The 15,663-nt window shown below is 28.3% G+C and overlaps 2 protein-coding genes across 2 annotated transcripts in view; one reads left to right on the top strand and one right to left on the bottom strand.

Moving 5' to 3' along the window:
* Nucleotides 1–9,645: 9,645 nt before the first annotated feature.
* LOC101491182 (aspartic proteinase CDR1-like) overlaps nt 9,646–15,663 on the bottom strand; it is an 11,279-nt gene continuing 5,261 nt past the window's right edge. Inside the window, exons 2-3 of the mRNA XM_073364564.1 lie at nt 14,983–15,057; nt 9,646–10,643 (exon numbers count right to left, since the gene is read on the bottom strand). Coding sequence (XP_073220665.1) covers nt 9,646–10,643; nt 14,983–15,057 — 1,073 coding nt within the window. The remainder of the gene's footprint in view (nt 10,644–14,982; nt 15,058–15,663) is intronic.
* LOC140919009 (peroxisomal acyl-coenzyme A oxidase 1-like) lies at nt 11,662–14,445 on the top strand. Its single transcript, XM_073364312.1, has 3 exons — nt 11,662–11,885; nt 13,412–13,610; nt 14,242–14,445. Exons 1-3 carry the CDS (start codon nt 11,662–11,664, stop codon nt 14,443–14,445), a joined length of 627 nt encoding a protein of 208 aa, XP_073220413.1.

Raw genomic sequence — 15,663 nt, 5'->3', positions numbered from 1 at the left:
CTCTTCATCTTCTTCAACAAAATTAGCCTCTTCTTCCTCTTGGTTAGGAGCATTACGACATTCCCAAAAAAAAATGGTCAAATTCATGATAAATATAACATTCAAATTTAGATTTGTCATACCTCCTTTCACTTTGATAATAGCCATAACCTATTCGTCTTCCACGAATTTTTGTGATTAGTGACTTCTTTCTTCATAGTTTGATTCACCTTTGAAGCATCTTCCTCTTCCTCCTTGGCCACAACCACGTCCTTATCCTCTTCCTTGTTCACGTCCATGTCCGTTTTGACTATTAAACCTTCTATCATTCTTCAATAAAGCTTTGATTTTGAGAACTTGCCCTAATAGCTCCTCTTGCCTTTTATTCATTCTTTCTTCTTGAGCTTGCAAAGAACCTTCTAATTCTCTTTTTCTTGCCCAAATGCACTATTTTTCATAATTCTCTTTTTTTAGAAGAGGAAAGTGGAAAGTAGTATAATCACGAGTCTCCATTTCTCAACTCTCACAACCAAGCTATGATACCACTTTGTTAGAGGAAGGAAAATATTTCTAATAGAAAACTCACAATTTGTTTGATGCTTAATGTCAAGTACAAGGGAGTATTTATAAGTACAAATAGATAATTTTAGACACATTTGTAGGAGCTTCCTAATTAATACTTACTTCTAGACACTTCTCACATTTTTCTATAATTAAAGTATTTCTAATTTCCTACATAAAAATTCTTTTTAGTTCTAGACTTATCTAATTTGAAATTAATATTAACAGTTCCATCATAAAGTATCCAAACAATGGAGTGATAAATTTGTTCCATTTCGTTCTATTTCATTTTGCTCTCTTCCGTTAGTTTTAAATTATCAAAATAGAACCTTACAGAATTAGGATGATTCCTCTACCCTTATTATAGGTTTTGCCACATTGAGTATCATCTTGTTGTTGTTTATTGAACATATGATTTTCCTCTTCTCCCTCTTTTGAGTCACATTCACCATTTTCATGACCTCTGCCACAAGTCACACCTTAGAACTTGTTGTTCAACAACTACAGTGTTTTAAGAGCCTCTAGTGAAAACTACCTCCATCAACTTAATTAGTTAGCTTGTCTATTTGTGAAGAGATAGTTTTTTGAGCGGCTAACATAGTAGTGTTGGTGTCCACTTCAAATAAACATTTTCTTGATGTCCACTTCAAACAAACATTTTCTTGAAAATTCTCTATCATGTTGTACCTGACACTTGATGAAGTCATTTGTTAGCCTATTTCATCGTTCATATACTTTAAAATGTCTCAGTTGAACATCTAATATCATCTTTATTTGAGATCTTAACCGATGACAAAATTTACCTATTAAAAAAGTTTTCCTCCAATTAAATATATGTGTGTATTATTACAAAAAGGAGTTTTTCTCCAATTAATTATATGTATGTGTATTATTCCACAAATATGGATCTTTTGATATGGAACGATGGAAAGCACTAAGTCTGGATGTTATCAATGCAAATATGGACGCAAAGATATAAAAACAAATGAAAGTAGCATTTTTTAAGACCGATGCAAATATGGATGCATTTTTTAAGATAAAAAGACTAAAATTTTACTAGCAAATATTTCTCCATAAGATAAAATTTTAGTTAAGATCTAAATTTTAATAATATAAAAATTTTGGTAAAAGAAAGATAATAAAGAAAATTAAGTTTGACAAAAAAAGTTAGACCGATGTGTCTTAGAAATATATGATATAAATTTTACTTATTTAATTATAAAAAGATAAAATTGAATATATAAATTTTCTGTATAAATAAAAAGGTGACAATTAATTCTATAAGAAAGCACTCATGTAATAAAAAATAATTTAATATAATTATTTGTTACCATTTAAGAAAAGAAACTTATATTCTGCACAAGAGTTTAAAATATTAGAAAAAATCAATTAATTGTTTTTTATTCAAAAAATAATAGTCTAAAAAAATAGAAAAGTTCATTTATGAAAATAATGTAACAAATTAATGAGATAAGATTGAAGTTCATTGTTTTCCTCCACAAAAGAACTAATAGTTGAAAGAAAAAATAAAGTTAAATGTATTAAAATAGTCAATATATATATATTGATATGTAGGTATTTATCATGATAACGAAAATAGAAACAAAACAATTAAAAGTCAATAGTCTAGAAAGTTGTAGGTATTCAAAATAAGAATAAAGGGCAAGTTGCAATTAATTGGTACCCATTAAGAAATAATTTAATTTGCATGTAAATAATTCTTTGATTTTAGTAGTTACAATAATTTGTTTGATTAAGGTACTAACTTTATGAAATAATAATAAAGGTAAATAAAAAAAATAGAAAAAAGAAAAGAAGTTTGGCCTTTTATTTATAATTTTTTTATGTAAAATTAATGTTTGCAAAGTGTAGTGTTGTCACTTTAGATTTAATTAGGTATGTAAATGACTAAAAGTAGAATTTGTTATACGAAATATAACGTAAAAGTTCAACTAATTAACCAAAAAAGCTAACTAAAAAATCTATACATAACTGAAATTGTTAAATGATAAATTGATTCAAATAGGAAGTGAATGCGTAGTATGTGGAAATATCATTATAATATATGTTTGATTTGTTAATTTATAGTTGTTAATTGCACCCAAAAAACACTTATACAAATTATAGACTTCTTGTGAATGTCTATAATGCAATGTACAATGCAAAGTTGTTTCTTAAAAGAGATGTCAAACAAAATACAAACTTTATTAATAATTGATCAAGTAAATTAAGCAATTATAGCCTGAATTAAATTATAACTATATTACATTTATATTTAAGGGAATTTGAATCTTGTCCATTGTAGTTACAAGACCAAACTCTCACCTCATAGGTGACAACTAATGGACATTACATGTTTTTAGATAGAAATAACTTTAAATATATTTTCATTATGAAATAATTATTTGACTAGTAAATATATTTCTTGTTCATTTAATAATAATAATTTTTAATCTATAATATTTTTTTTATAAGATAAAATTTAAGGTGAAGGGATGGTAATCCAATCCAAGATAGAAAAACCTTAAAATTCATTCAACACTTACACATAGTTTTAGTCCATAACATTATATATATATTATTTTATAATTCATGAAATATTAGATCCAATTTTAATCAAAGAGATATTAGATCCATTCCATATAAATAAATTATAATTTAATGAACGCATTAAATGGCCTCCCAATTCTCTTAAATTTTTATTTATTTGCTTCTTTATTTATTTTTGACAAATTTATTTATGAAATTTTGCTTTTTAGTAAAAATCATATAGGTTTCTTTTTTCGTACATGATTTCCTAAATTGTTCTTGGGTTAGGTTCTTGTCACCACAACTTTTTGTTTTTATTTAATAAATTTTGTGGCTTAAAAAAATATATAAGTTTCTTTAAATTATTACTTCCAAATGATAATACCTGTTTGTTGCAGACTTGCATGGATTCTTCTATAATTCTTTTCTAACAATTTTTAATGAGTGAAATTTAAAAATATTACAAATTAAATATATATATATATATATATATATATAAATGTAAAAATATTATAATATGAATTTTTTAATTTAAAAATCATACAAAAGATAACTATACTAAATAATTTATTTTTGAAATTGTAAATCCTTTTAATGTGTGTAATTGTTAATTTTTTTTTTAAAGCTAATGAGGTGCGGGAGTAAAAGGGGAAGGCTTCCCAACGATGTTGGCACTAGGGATGGCAATAGGGTGGAGCGATGCAAGATTTCACCTCTTCTACTCCCGCACCCGTTTTTGTTTTATAACGGGTGTAAAATTTAGGTCTTATTCTCGTCCGCAACTATAATCGAATTTCCTCGCACGCACATGCATCCACTCATATATATAAAATTATAAATTTAAAAATCATATCTATTATAATTAATATAATAAAATAATTATTATTAGACAATAATAAAATTAAAAAATATTTTTTATAGAGATAAGATTATAATTTTTAATATTTAAAAAATATTAACTATATTCAATATATATATATATATATATATGTATATAAAATTTAAAAATTGCAATAATATTACTTGCGGGGTGGATGTCATCATCCTCAAACCCGTCTCCACTCCTTGAATTTTAATTTCATAGAAAATTCGCACCCGTATTCATTTAATTCGAGTTTTCTCCGTCCAAATCAAACGCATTCGGATGGATACCCGCGGATGAACATTTTTTTGCCATCTCTAGTTGGCACTTGTAATTCCTAAAATAATAGCACCACATAATATATTTAATAAAAGAAATAGAAAACAGAAACAAATTTGGGGGAACTATACCAAAAGAAAAAAAAAACTTTATTAAAAGTTTTATCAGAAAAATCTTATGAATTAAAACTACTGCTAAAGAAAATACTGCAATGCAAATAACAATATAACACAACCTTCCCTAAAAAAATATAACCTAAGATAAATTATGTTAAAACAACCATAAAATTTAATACCAAAAAGGAACTATTAAATATTCTAAGCTTGCAAAAACATCAAAATATATTATAAGGAAAAAGAAAAATGGAAAACTAGGGGGACATTATATAGTATTATTTGTATAATACATTACAGCCATTTAATATCTTATATTAATAATTATATTTATTTTGTAAAAAATTTATATTTTGAAAACATTGTGGTTTTAAGGAATTCCATGTAAATATGTTGTTGATTTAAGTTTAAACTTTTAAAAACTGAATTGTTAAATGTAAATTTGTCTATAAAAATCTTCTGACAAACCATAGGAGTTTAGTTTATATATGTCTATAGATATTTATCCAAACTTATCAAAATTTCAGTCTCAGTATTAGTGTTATATGTTTTTTAATTTGAAATTTTAAAATTTGTGTTGTTAATGAGTTTCATATATTTATGTTGTTGATTCAAGTTTAAATTATAAAACATGAATTATTAAGGATAAATTTATCCAACCAAAATTAAAATCTGCCTTTATATAATGGTTGAGATTATTTAAGTTTAAATTTTGAAAAAGAAATTTCTCAATTTTTATGTGAAAAACTAAATTCTTATGAGTAATTTTGTTCGCAAAAAATCTCAACAAACTATGGAGGTGTCTTTATTTAATGATAAAACCATTGTAAAAAAATACATTTAAATAAAAGAAACTATATATAATATAAAATATTTGTCCTTATAAAGTGAAGTTTAGAAATATATAATAATTTATTATAAAGTGAATAATTTTATCAATAAAATGTTGACTTAATGATAAGAGTTTGAGTTTATAAACTGAATTGATAGAGTCCAACTCCCACTCAAAACTATTGTATAATAATGATTTGATATCATTATTAATATTATTTTCCCCCTTCCCTACGAATATTTTTGTGACCATTATTAATATTATTTTCCCCCTTCAAAGTCAATATACAAGAAAATAAAATATAACACTAAAATTAATTAATTTTAAAGTTGAATAAAATTTTAAAGATAATAACATTAAATTACTTGTTTCCTTTTCTATCAAAAACATAAAATAGTCAAAAAAAGTATATTTATTTGGGCTTTTGGAAACATTTTCAAAAAGCAGCCCATTTCTTAAAAAAAGTTATTTTCTTCGTTACCATTTTCAAAAACTGAATGAAAGGCCAAAAGTGCAGTGGCATTTTTGTAATACTAACAACTTTCAATATTTTTTTTCTACTAACTAATTCATGTGAATCATATTCCAAATCCTACTTGGTGTTGCCCTACTTCTTTGGTCAACTTGATTCTCGCTATTGTTTTTCTTCGTCATCTTCAATTAGTTTATTTTTCATTATTTTCAACCGGTCCGCTTTTCTCTTTCATTTTTGTTGGTATTTCCCTTATTTAGTGGCATTCCAAATGGGGAATATGATTTTTCAGTTTTTAATTATAGTACATAAAATAGTTTGAATTAAGACAAGATTAAGAGGTATATTTCAAGGGAGATTTGTGTCAGGAATGCAACTATTAAACGCCTTGCTCATAGAAGGCACGAATTTCTTTGTTGGAATCTTACGCTAAATGGTCATTTTACCTCAAAAAATTGCTTACGAGTTCCTCTATTCTCAACAAAATATCACAATCTCTTATGATCCTTTTTTTTAATAATTATATTTGAAGTTGAAATGACCCTAATTGTTAAAATGTGGGTGTTAAGACTAGGTATTATCAAGCTTGTACAATAACTTTTTTTCAGTTAATTTTTAATTAGACTTTGAAGTGGTGATCAATATGATCCAATCAGGATTATCTTTAAATATTCATATTCGACCTCTTCTCCAAGAGGTTAATTATCTTTTTTAGCATAGATTGAATAGAACTTTAGTCGTTCATGTCTTTTAGAGAGGTCAATCGTCGTGCTGATTACTTTAATAAGTGTCACTCTTCTTGTTCGTTTGACTGAGTTGTAGTGGATTCTTTGCTTTCTTCTTTAAGCATTATTTCCTTTCATTTAGGTGATTGATCTTCATCTCAATTTGTATTTTAGTTATATGCTTTTTTAAATAGAACTTGGATTTGAACTCGGGACAAGAGAGACTACTTAACAATATCGATATTTGTCAGTTAAACTAAGATTAATATACTCATGTTTACTTAATTTTAATATGTGGACCACTTTAGCTAGTTAAAGGAAAAATTGATTGATATATTTTTTCTGTTTTTGAAGAAAGATCCATTAATTATGCATACATTGGCACAAGCCCAAATATGTGACTGTTATCTCTCCTTTCTCACTCAATTATCTCAAATCAAATAGTCCCTAAAAGAAAAAAAATCTCAAATTGTCTTTAAGTCCTAGCTCAACTAGCAAATGCCGATATTGTTAGGTTGAACTTCTTATTATGAATTCGAATTCGGGACCTCGCAGTTGTGTGAGTTAATTATAGTAGATCCACAACCACTCCCTCAAAGAACCCTAACATTGTGCCTCGCACTACACCCGCATAATTCAAACTTTTTACCACTCTTTTCAAACAATCTCTTCTTGCTCATCGTTGCTTTCTCAAGTGTTCAATCTAAACGGATCTATTAAATAATTTTAGGCCTTCAATAATCTTGAGCCAAACCTATCAAACGACTCAATATTACGCAATAGTCTACTTATGATTCAAATGATTAAAATTTGGATTCCAAACAAACATTTAAGAGAACCTGGTTTTAAATTCCAAGAACTCATCAAACGAACACTTCGAAGATCTTTAATAGAAGATAATTCAAATTCATAAAATCATTTTTGTAAAGAAATTACTCATTGTCTTTCTAAAAGACTCCATAATTTCAACAATTTTTCACACAAATCATTCAATTTAATAGGTGGTGCGCCCTTAGACAACATTAACCTCCTTAGATATATTTGGAGGATCTAAATTTTCATTCAAATTTGAAATCATTCAAACAAGACAAATTGAATTCGACAAATGATAGTAGAATGTCTCTCCTTAACTATATTTCAAAATATTATTTCAATTGTGTCAAAGACTTTGTAATGTTGGTCGAACACTCTTCGTTAGTCATAATTTAAAAAAAGTTAACATTTTAAATAACAATATATATTAAGGAATGTGTTATGAATCTTTGGTAGATGTTCTTTTCAATTTATATAAGTTAAAGTCTTAATCTTTAATGATAGTGGAACTCTTAATATTAATGGATTGTTAATAAATCATCGTGATAGATCATTCATGTACTTTTAAGTTACAAGATGTATATCATATGACTCATTACATATTTTAAACAATAGATGTTGAAGAGTATAATATAACTCTTATTATCTCCTTCTTTGTTGTTCATTTCTCTTTATTTTTCTATATTTTGATATAATTTTGGTTAATTTCATACCAAAATATCAAATATTAAATTTAAATATTTATATGTATGAAAAAAGTATTAAAATCACCTCATAATACATAGTGTCAATAATCAATCAAATGTAAAAATATTTAAATAAATTGATGATTAATAGGATATATATAATATTATTGTCATATATGATAATTTACAAGATTGCTTTAACACTTGAAAATATTGAAGAAATTTTCCAAGGCTAGAAATGCTAGCAAAACAGTTTGTAGGAAATATACTGATGAGGAAGAGATAAGATTAGCTAGGATCAAGGAACTGAACAAAAGATAAGTTGATTGAATTGTTTGATAAAATTAACAGTTCAATTAGTTTAAAATGACATAAAATGACATTTTTAATTAAAAATAAATTTTATCAATTAATGGTTAAAATATTTTAAAAGTACTCATTTAAATTTATTTCTTTATTAATTTAAAATTTATCTATCAGATATATTTTTATTTTATTTATCTATTTTTTAAAATAAATAAATAAACAAAAAAATTACTTTACAATATTAATAATTATAATATTTAAATTATTTATAAATAATTTAAAATTATAATCAATAAATTATTTACTTTAAAATATTATTTATTAAAATTATTTAAAATTTTTAAAATTATTTATTTTAAATTATAATAAATAAATTATAAAGGGAAAATAATTTAGTTACAATAGTAAGAGTAAAATTGAAAGAAAAACGATACGTTATAAACTCGTTTACTGATATTGCCAAAACAAATCTAAACCATGGGACAACTTTTATAAAAAAAATACCAAAATATTATTTTTATTTTCAACTAAAACTGTTATTTATTATCCATCTCTACTATCTTATGCCTCACTCCCCCTCTTTCTCCATGTTATCCCTCTATCTATACTTACAGTCTATGAATACTCTATATCCCAGTCACTTCTCCCTCTCTCTCCTATCTCTCTTTCATTTATATCTCTCTCCCTCTTATCTCTCAATGTTATCTATGAGGCTCTTTATCTTCTCTCTCTACATTTGTCTCCTTTATCTTATTTATTAATATTTACATTAATAAAATTTAAAAATAAACTTTTAATAAAAAATTAGTTTAAATAATTTATCTTAAAATACGATTTTAAGTATTTCATTTATTTTCTACAATTTTTTTAGATACAAAATTTAAAAAAATAATTAAAATGAAAAGCTATTTTGAAAAGTTCGTCATAAAATCTCTAATAATGAATATCTAAATTATTAGATGTCAAAAATAAATTATAGGCATATCAAATAAATAAAGTTAATTATTGCATAGACATCCAAATAAATAAACTTCACTTTTTAAATAAATTTGATGCATAGACATATCAAATAAATAAAGTTAACACAAAAATGTTTGTTTGGTGACCTTCCAATCTAGTGAAGTACAAAAAATTAACCTGTATAATTATCTATTGTCATGTATAGTTTTGTCTCGTGCTTACTAAGATTTATTTGTTGATCATTGTTTTCAATATGGTTAATTTAAATATAATAATAAAACCACACAATCGAATAATAATATTGTATGTATATTGAAGAAAACATAAATTTATTTTGAAATATAAAAATCATCTATAATTCATATGAGTATTTATATAAAATTTTTAAGAAATACAAATCATAGATCTTTAGTGAATATATATATTATAATGCACAATGAAAAGTTATTTATTAAAGAGATGTCCAATAAAATGCAAATTTTATTAATAATTGGCCAATTAAATTAGGCAAACCACATTTCCGTTGAATTAGTGTTTGGTACAATCAGTAGGCTTAAAAGAGACAATATTGTTTTTGAGGTCATAGCCAACCAACAAATTATGCTGCAAAATGTTTCCAAAAATTGCAAAACCTTGCGATTGGATGAAAGAAAAGCACTTAAGCCCTTCACGAAGTGGAATAAAGGTACTATTAGAATCCAACTTGACATCTGCACCACTAAAATGTGCAGTAATTGTAGGAAAATTTAATTGTTTCAATGTGGTATTGTAGCATAGGCTTAATGGAATACTAGGAAAATCTACAGGTTTTAGTTTAACCACTTTTGCCACAGCTGTTCTCAATTGAATGTAAACAGGTTCAGGCAAAATAGTTATTGGTGTACCTGAGTCAATTGCAATTTCATGTGTAGTACCATTTGTTTTTCCGAAATTTGACCCTCCAAACTTTATTCTTTTGTTTCCCACACTAAATGCTTCCAATGTTAGGAAATACATGCCTTCCCCATCACCATTGAGTTTGACTAAGGGAGTTGAAACAGCACCTTCACCGGAAACAACGGCAGCGTCTCCAAAATTGAGTTTGCTTGATGGACTAGACTTACTAAACTCGCTGTGAAAAGGAATCAAGCAGTAAGAGAATTTTCCATCAGCTGAAGAGCCTAATTGATTTATAAGCGACAAAGGTCCACTTCCAAATCCAACTATACCAGATGTTTGACCTTTAAACGAAACTGTATTTGTATGTCCACATCCGTTAACAGTTTTGGGAAATGAGACACTAGATCCGGTGGTCGAATTCAATGTTAAAGTCTCCAAACTTAAATCTCCTGTTGACTTTGACCCGTCATCATATTGTTGGGTATATTCACAAATATTTTTATCACTAGAACAAGTTGTTTGTTCAACTGATTTACATGTTCTAGAAGAGCAACTAATGTTTTTGTAACTCGAAGATTTTGAAGGGTTAAATATAGGAGATGTTTGGTTGTAACATATATTACAAGGCTTGCATTGAAGCCAAACCACTACAAGAAAACATTTGTATACCTACGGAAAATTAGCTACGGATGGTAATCCGTGGGTAAATTAATTGTTATCTACGGAAAACCCGTGTGTATTGCTGTATAAAATAATTTTTTTTTTTTAAATTAACTACCACGGTAATTCCGTAGGTAAAATTAAAATATCCGTGGGTAATGAAAAAAAAAAATACAATCCTAACTTAAATTTTGCCAAAAATTTTCGTATTATATTTACTACAACTTATCCGTAGGTAATGTCTGATTTTAAAAAAAAAATTAAGAAAGATTTTTTTTTAAAAAAGTCCCCAAACTGATTGACCCAAAAGGTCATCACTAAATTAGTTTTATCAATGGATGTTAACTCTTCTTCCATAAGGTATCAACTCTTCTTCCATAAGAACTTCTGGATCAGACCAACCCCATTTCTTAAAGGTATCAACTTTCTCTTTCCATAAGGTAAACCAATACCCAGAAATTGTATAAGGTAAACCAATACCCAGAAATTGTATGAGCCCTAAGCCCTTCTTCCCTTCTTCTTGTCTGAACCCGGTGCCGCATTAGGTTAGGGAGCTGGGTTTCTCGTTCGAGCTGCTTCCCGTTCGAGCTGGGTTTGTCGTTCGAGTTGCTTCCCTTCTTCTTGTCTGAACCCTACTTCTTGTCCGAACCCTCCGCATCCCTGCTTCGCTCTGCCGTGATGATCGCTATCTCTTAAGGTAAGTTATCTTCCTTTAATATCTTTTCATTTTCTGAAATCAATTTTTACTGAAATGGAGTCTATTTGAAAAAGCCCCAATTTGTATTGAAAACCCTAACCATAGAGTACAATGGCTGCTTCTTTCTCGAACCAATGTCTGTTACTTGGTTGCTGTTCATGTTCAATTAGGATAGTTAGGTACTCTGTTCATGTTTAACTCTTGCATTTTTATTGTTTATTTACATCTTGATATTAGGTATTGTGTTCAGTTTCATTGTTTATTTACATCTAGTTGTTATGTGAGTTAACTGCTGAATCTGAGAACTAATGGTGAGTCTGAGAGAACTAATGGAGATAAGAAATGTAAAGAAAATGCCAGGATCTAGTTGGATAAGAAAATGTCTCAAAGGTGTACGCTGGCCTGAGAATTTGGACAGAGATCCAAAGGTACGCTGGCCTGGGAATTTGGACAGAGATCCAAAGGGCTGGAACATGCCTCCTAAACAAAACCAATTGAAAATTGCAATCAGAAGCAGAACCTCATTTTCCAAGTTTGTCAAGGTTGAGTATAGCCATAACAAAACTCATGATAAATATAGTGGATTCTGCATTGAAATTTTTGAGATAAGAAATCTATAGGATCTAGTTGGATTGGAAGCGAAAAGAGTTAAATATCAGAAAACGTGGTTGAATTAGAAGTTGTTTAAGGACTCTCTCTTGTGTTTGTGATATATCCAATTAGTTTATATATAGATCAAGATATATCCAAAAGTAGTATACAAATAAAAGTCTGTATTAATACTAGTGTGATAAAACAAGTTTTTATTGTTATTTTTTGTTACTTGATTTCTAGCATGTGTTAGTTCTTGTTCCATCTGATTAAGCCTAATCCTGCTTGATTCAAGTTGCTGAATACATGCCTGGAAAAATAGAATAGAATAGAATAGAATGGACATAAATATATATAACTCATAAGTAAAGATACCTGTGAAAAATGCTTGATTCTGGCTGCCTCTCTATTCTGGTTGCCTCTCTATGAAAAATGCTTCATTCTGATATTTAGGAATATGGCAGATTTTATTACCGGAAAAAGGGAAGCAACTGAGTTTGTATGACTCAATCTGAGTGGTTGATCAAATAGAGAAAAGGGAAGAGTGTAAATTGTGAAAAGAAAGAAACATTGTTTTGGACTTTAGAGTTGTTTTGTAAATCAAGTTTTTATTGTTATTTTTTGTTACTTGATTTCTAGCATGTGTTAGTTCTTGTTCCATCTGATTAAGCCTAATCCTGCTTGATTCAAGTTGCTGAATACATGCCTGGAAAAATAGAATAGAATAGAATAAATGGACATAAATATATATATAACTCATAAGTAAAGATACCTATGAAAAATGCTTGATTCTGGCTGCCTCTCTATTCTGGCTGCCTCTCTATGAAAAATGCTTGATTCTGATATTTAGGAATATGGCAGATTTTATTACCGGAAAAAGGGAAGCAACTGAATTTGTATGACTCAATCTGAGTGGTTGATCAAATAGAGAAAAGGGAAGAGTGTAAATTGTGAAAAGAAAGAAACATTGTTTTGGACTTTAGGGCTTTTGTGGAAATGAAAATAGGTTGATAGTGACACTAAAACATGACTGATGCAGACAGTATAAGAATGGAAGATATGACTAACTTTACCTTTTTATAAGAATGGAAGATGATGATCAATAATCATGCACAGTATTAGCAAGTTGCCAAATGCCGTGTAGGGTTAATACATCGATCATGTTATGGTTACTTTAGTCTCTTCCTTCAACTGAGGCAAATTCATGCATGATCTGCAGTAAATGTCTATTTCCTTTCATTCATAAAAAGTAATAACAATAACATTGGGGTTTAAATAGTGGGTTGGTAAAGGTAATATCTCATTTAGATAAGTTATGGGTTGAAAGGATGGATCCATCACAAGGATATGATAATCACAAGGACATGATAAACCGACTTTATTTTCATGCATTTTAAATCGCCACTGTGCTTATCCGTCTATGTCCATTATATACTGAGTATGACTTTTTTTCTTTAACACTATCAGGGTTTCACAAATTACAAGGGAAGGAAAACATGTACAATCCAATGTCCCGAGACAATTAGTTTACGGTACTATGGTATATGTGAGACAGACAATTGTATCTGATGCGTCAACTGCTTTGTCGAGAGCTGTTTGCATTGCTACAAGGTATAGTGTTGTTCGAAGACAGTTTGGGGCAAATAATGGAGGTCTTGAAACACAGGTAATTAGTACAATCCCTTTGTCAATGCACAATATTGGTTGTTGCTGGAGCGGTCTTATTTTATTAAGAGACACTCCTTGGTTTTTCTTTTAAATAAAAAGAATTTGTGAACTGTAATACAAAAGGACTGAACCCCAAACTTACAGGATACAAATTGAAAATGGACCAGTTTGCTTAATGTGATGTTGCTACTGATTTGCTGCATGTCTGGGTTAAGCTTATGTTATTGGAAAAAATAATTTTTGCGTGGAAGAATTGCAAATATATTTTAACATAATTAAGGTGATTATTTCTATTAAAAAAAACTAAACCAAACACGAACTCATAATTAAGGTGATTATTTCTAGTATTTCTATCCAACATATGCTGTTTGTAACGTGAAGGTGGACAAGTTTCATACTATTCTTGGACATGAAACTTTATGATATTTAAAAGTCTATTTAGATATTTTAACCGGTCAAAATAACAATTGGTGTGGCTTGATTTGCAACATTGTCAGCATAAAAGTTGAAGAGCAATGAGATGCTAGGTTGATATGTGTTTTTCCTGTCAATGATTTCCAACTATATCTCTTATATCTATTCTATAAGTGTGCCTCAGTCTCTGCTATCTGTTTTTTGATTCCTTTCAGGTGATAGATTATAAAACACAACAAGCTAGGCTCTTCCCATTACTAGCCTCTGCATATGCTTTCAGATTTGTTGGTGAGTGGTTGAAATGGCTTTACACGGATGTTATGAAAAGATTGCAAGCCAACGATTTTTCGACATTGCCTGAGGCTCATGCATGCACTGCGGGGTTGAAGTCCTTGACCACCTCAGGAAACTTATGGTAGTGCAAGTTGCCCTTATTTTGAAACTTGTGGCAGTCAGGAGGTGTAATTTGAAAACACTATTTACATAATATTTCACTTTTTTAATATGCTTCCAATTAATTTTAAATATATATTAAAAAATACAGGAAACTGTAAAAAAAACAAAAATAGAATTAAAATAATTTTTTCATTACCCACGGACAATTCATGGATAATATTATCAATATCAAATATAAAATAGTATACTTTGTCACGGATAATCCGTGGGTAATGTAACTTACGACTTTTCCGCTGATAACTATATTATTTTATCTACGGCAAATCTATGAGTAACGTTACCCACGGAGACTCAGTGAGTCATATTACCCACGGACAATACCTAAGTAAGTGTGTCCCAAAGCTTGTCCGTCGGTAAATATTTTCCTACGAGCGATTTAGCTAGGAACTCGTGTCCGTGGGTAATCCGTAGGTAATTTTACGTTACCTATGGACAGTCCGTGGGTAAAGATAAAATTTGCCGTAGGTAATAACAATTTTTCTTGTAGTGAACAAAATTACTACCTGTATCAATAATACCGTATACCTTAGATGGTGGAGTACCAACTGAATAACTCATGAGATACTCACCTAAATCTGGAGTTTAAGTTGATATAGGTTTCTTTGTAGTAAGTGAAAATTCTTTGTTCAAATATTTGACACGATTGATGGAACGACGTACAACATTGAAAACTCTTTGAAAATTAATTTGAGTGGGGTGGTAGAGTGGGGATTTTGGAGAGTCCCGGTGGATGAGTTCAACACTAAAACCATTATTAAGAGCATGAGAAAGAGCAATGAAATAAAAATAAAAAATAAAAAATAAGAGTCCCAAATGAAAAATGTGACATTTTTACTAGATATTTGGATGAAAATTTGAGACTATAAGTTAAGCTCTTTAGTGGCTTTTATAACTCTCAATGAGTGAGATTTGATGGAATTGTGTAGAAAAAAAGTAATGTAAATAGATAGATAAGAACACAGAAAATTAATTAAAAAATTGTTTGAACTAAATACTATAAATACATTTAATGATATTTAAATATATTATTAAATATTATAATAATTGATGTTGACAAAAAAAAATTAATACAAAAAGATATGAATATGATTAAAATTATTTTATGTCAGCATTAAATCTAAATATAGAAAATTATGCTTATGAATTATATATATATATATATATATATATATATATATTAT

The sequence above is a fragment of the Cicer arietinum genome, chromosome 8 (assembly GCF_000331145.2).
Source record: "Cicer arietinum cultivar CDC Frontier isolate Library 1 chromosome 8, Cicar.CDCFrontier_v2.0, whole genome shotgun sequence".
In the NCBI taxonomy this organism is placed as follows: Eukaryota; Viridiplantae; Streptophyta; class Magnoliopsida; order Fabales; family Fabaceae; genus Cicer; species Cicer arietinum.
Note: the sequence above shows the minus strand (reverse complement) of the source record. Positions and strands in the feature narration are given on the sequence as shown.

Coding starts and splice junctions, on each gene's coding strand:
- LOC140919009 (XM_073364312.1), top strand. CDS start 11,662: ATGGTGAGTCTGAGAGAACTAATGGAGATAAGAAATGTAAAGAAAATG. Junction 11,886..13,411: donor AGCAGAACCTCATTTTCCAA/GTTTGTCAAGGT, acceptor TAACACTATCAG/GGTTTCACAAATTACAAGGG. Junction 13,611..14,241: donor ATGGAGGTCTTGAAACACAG/GTAATTAGTACA, acceptor GATTCCTTTCAG/GTGATAGATTATAAAACACA.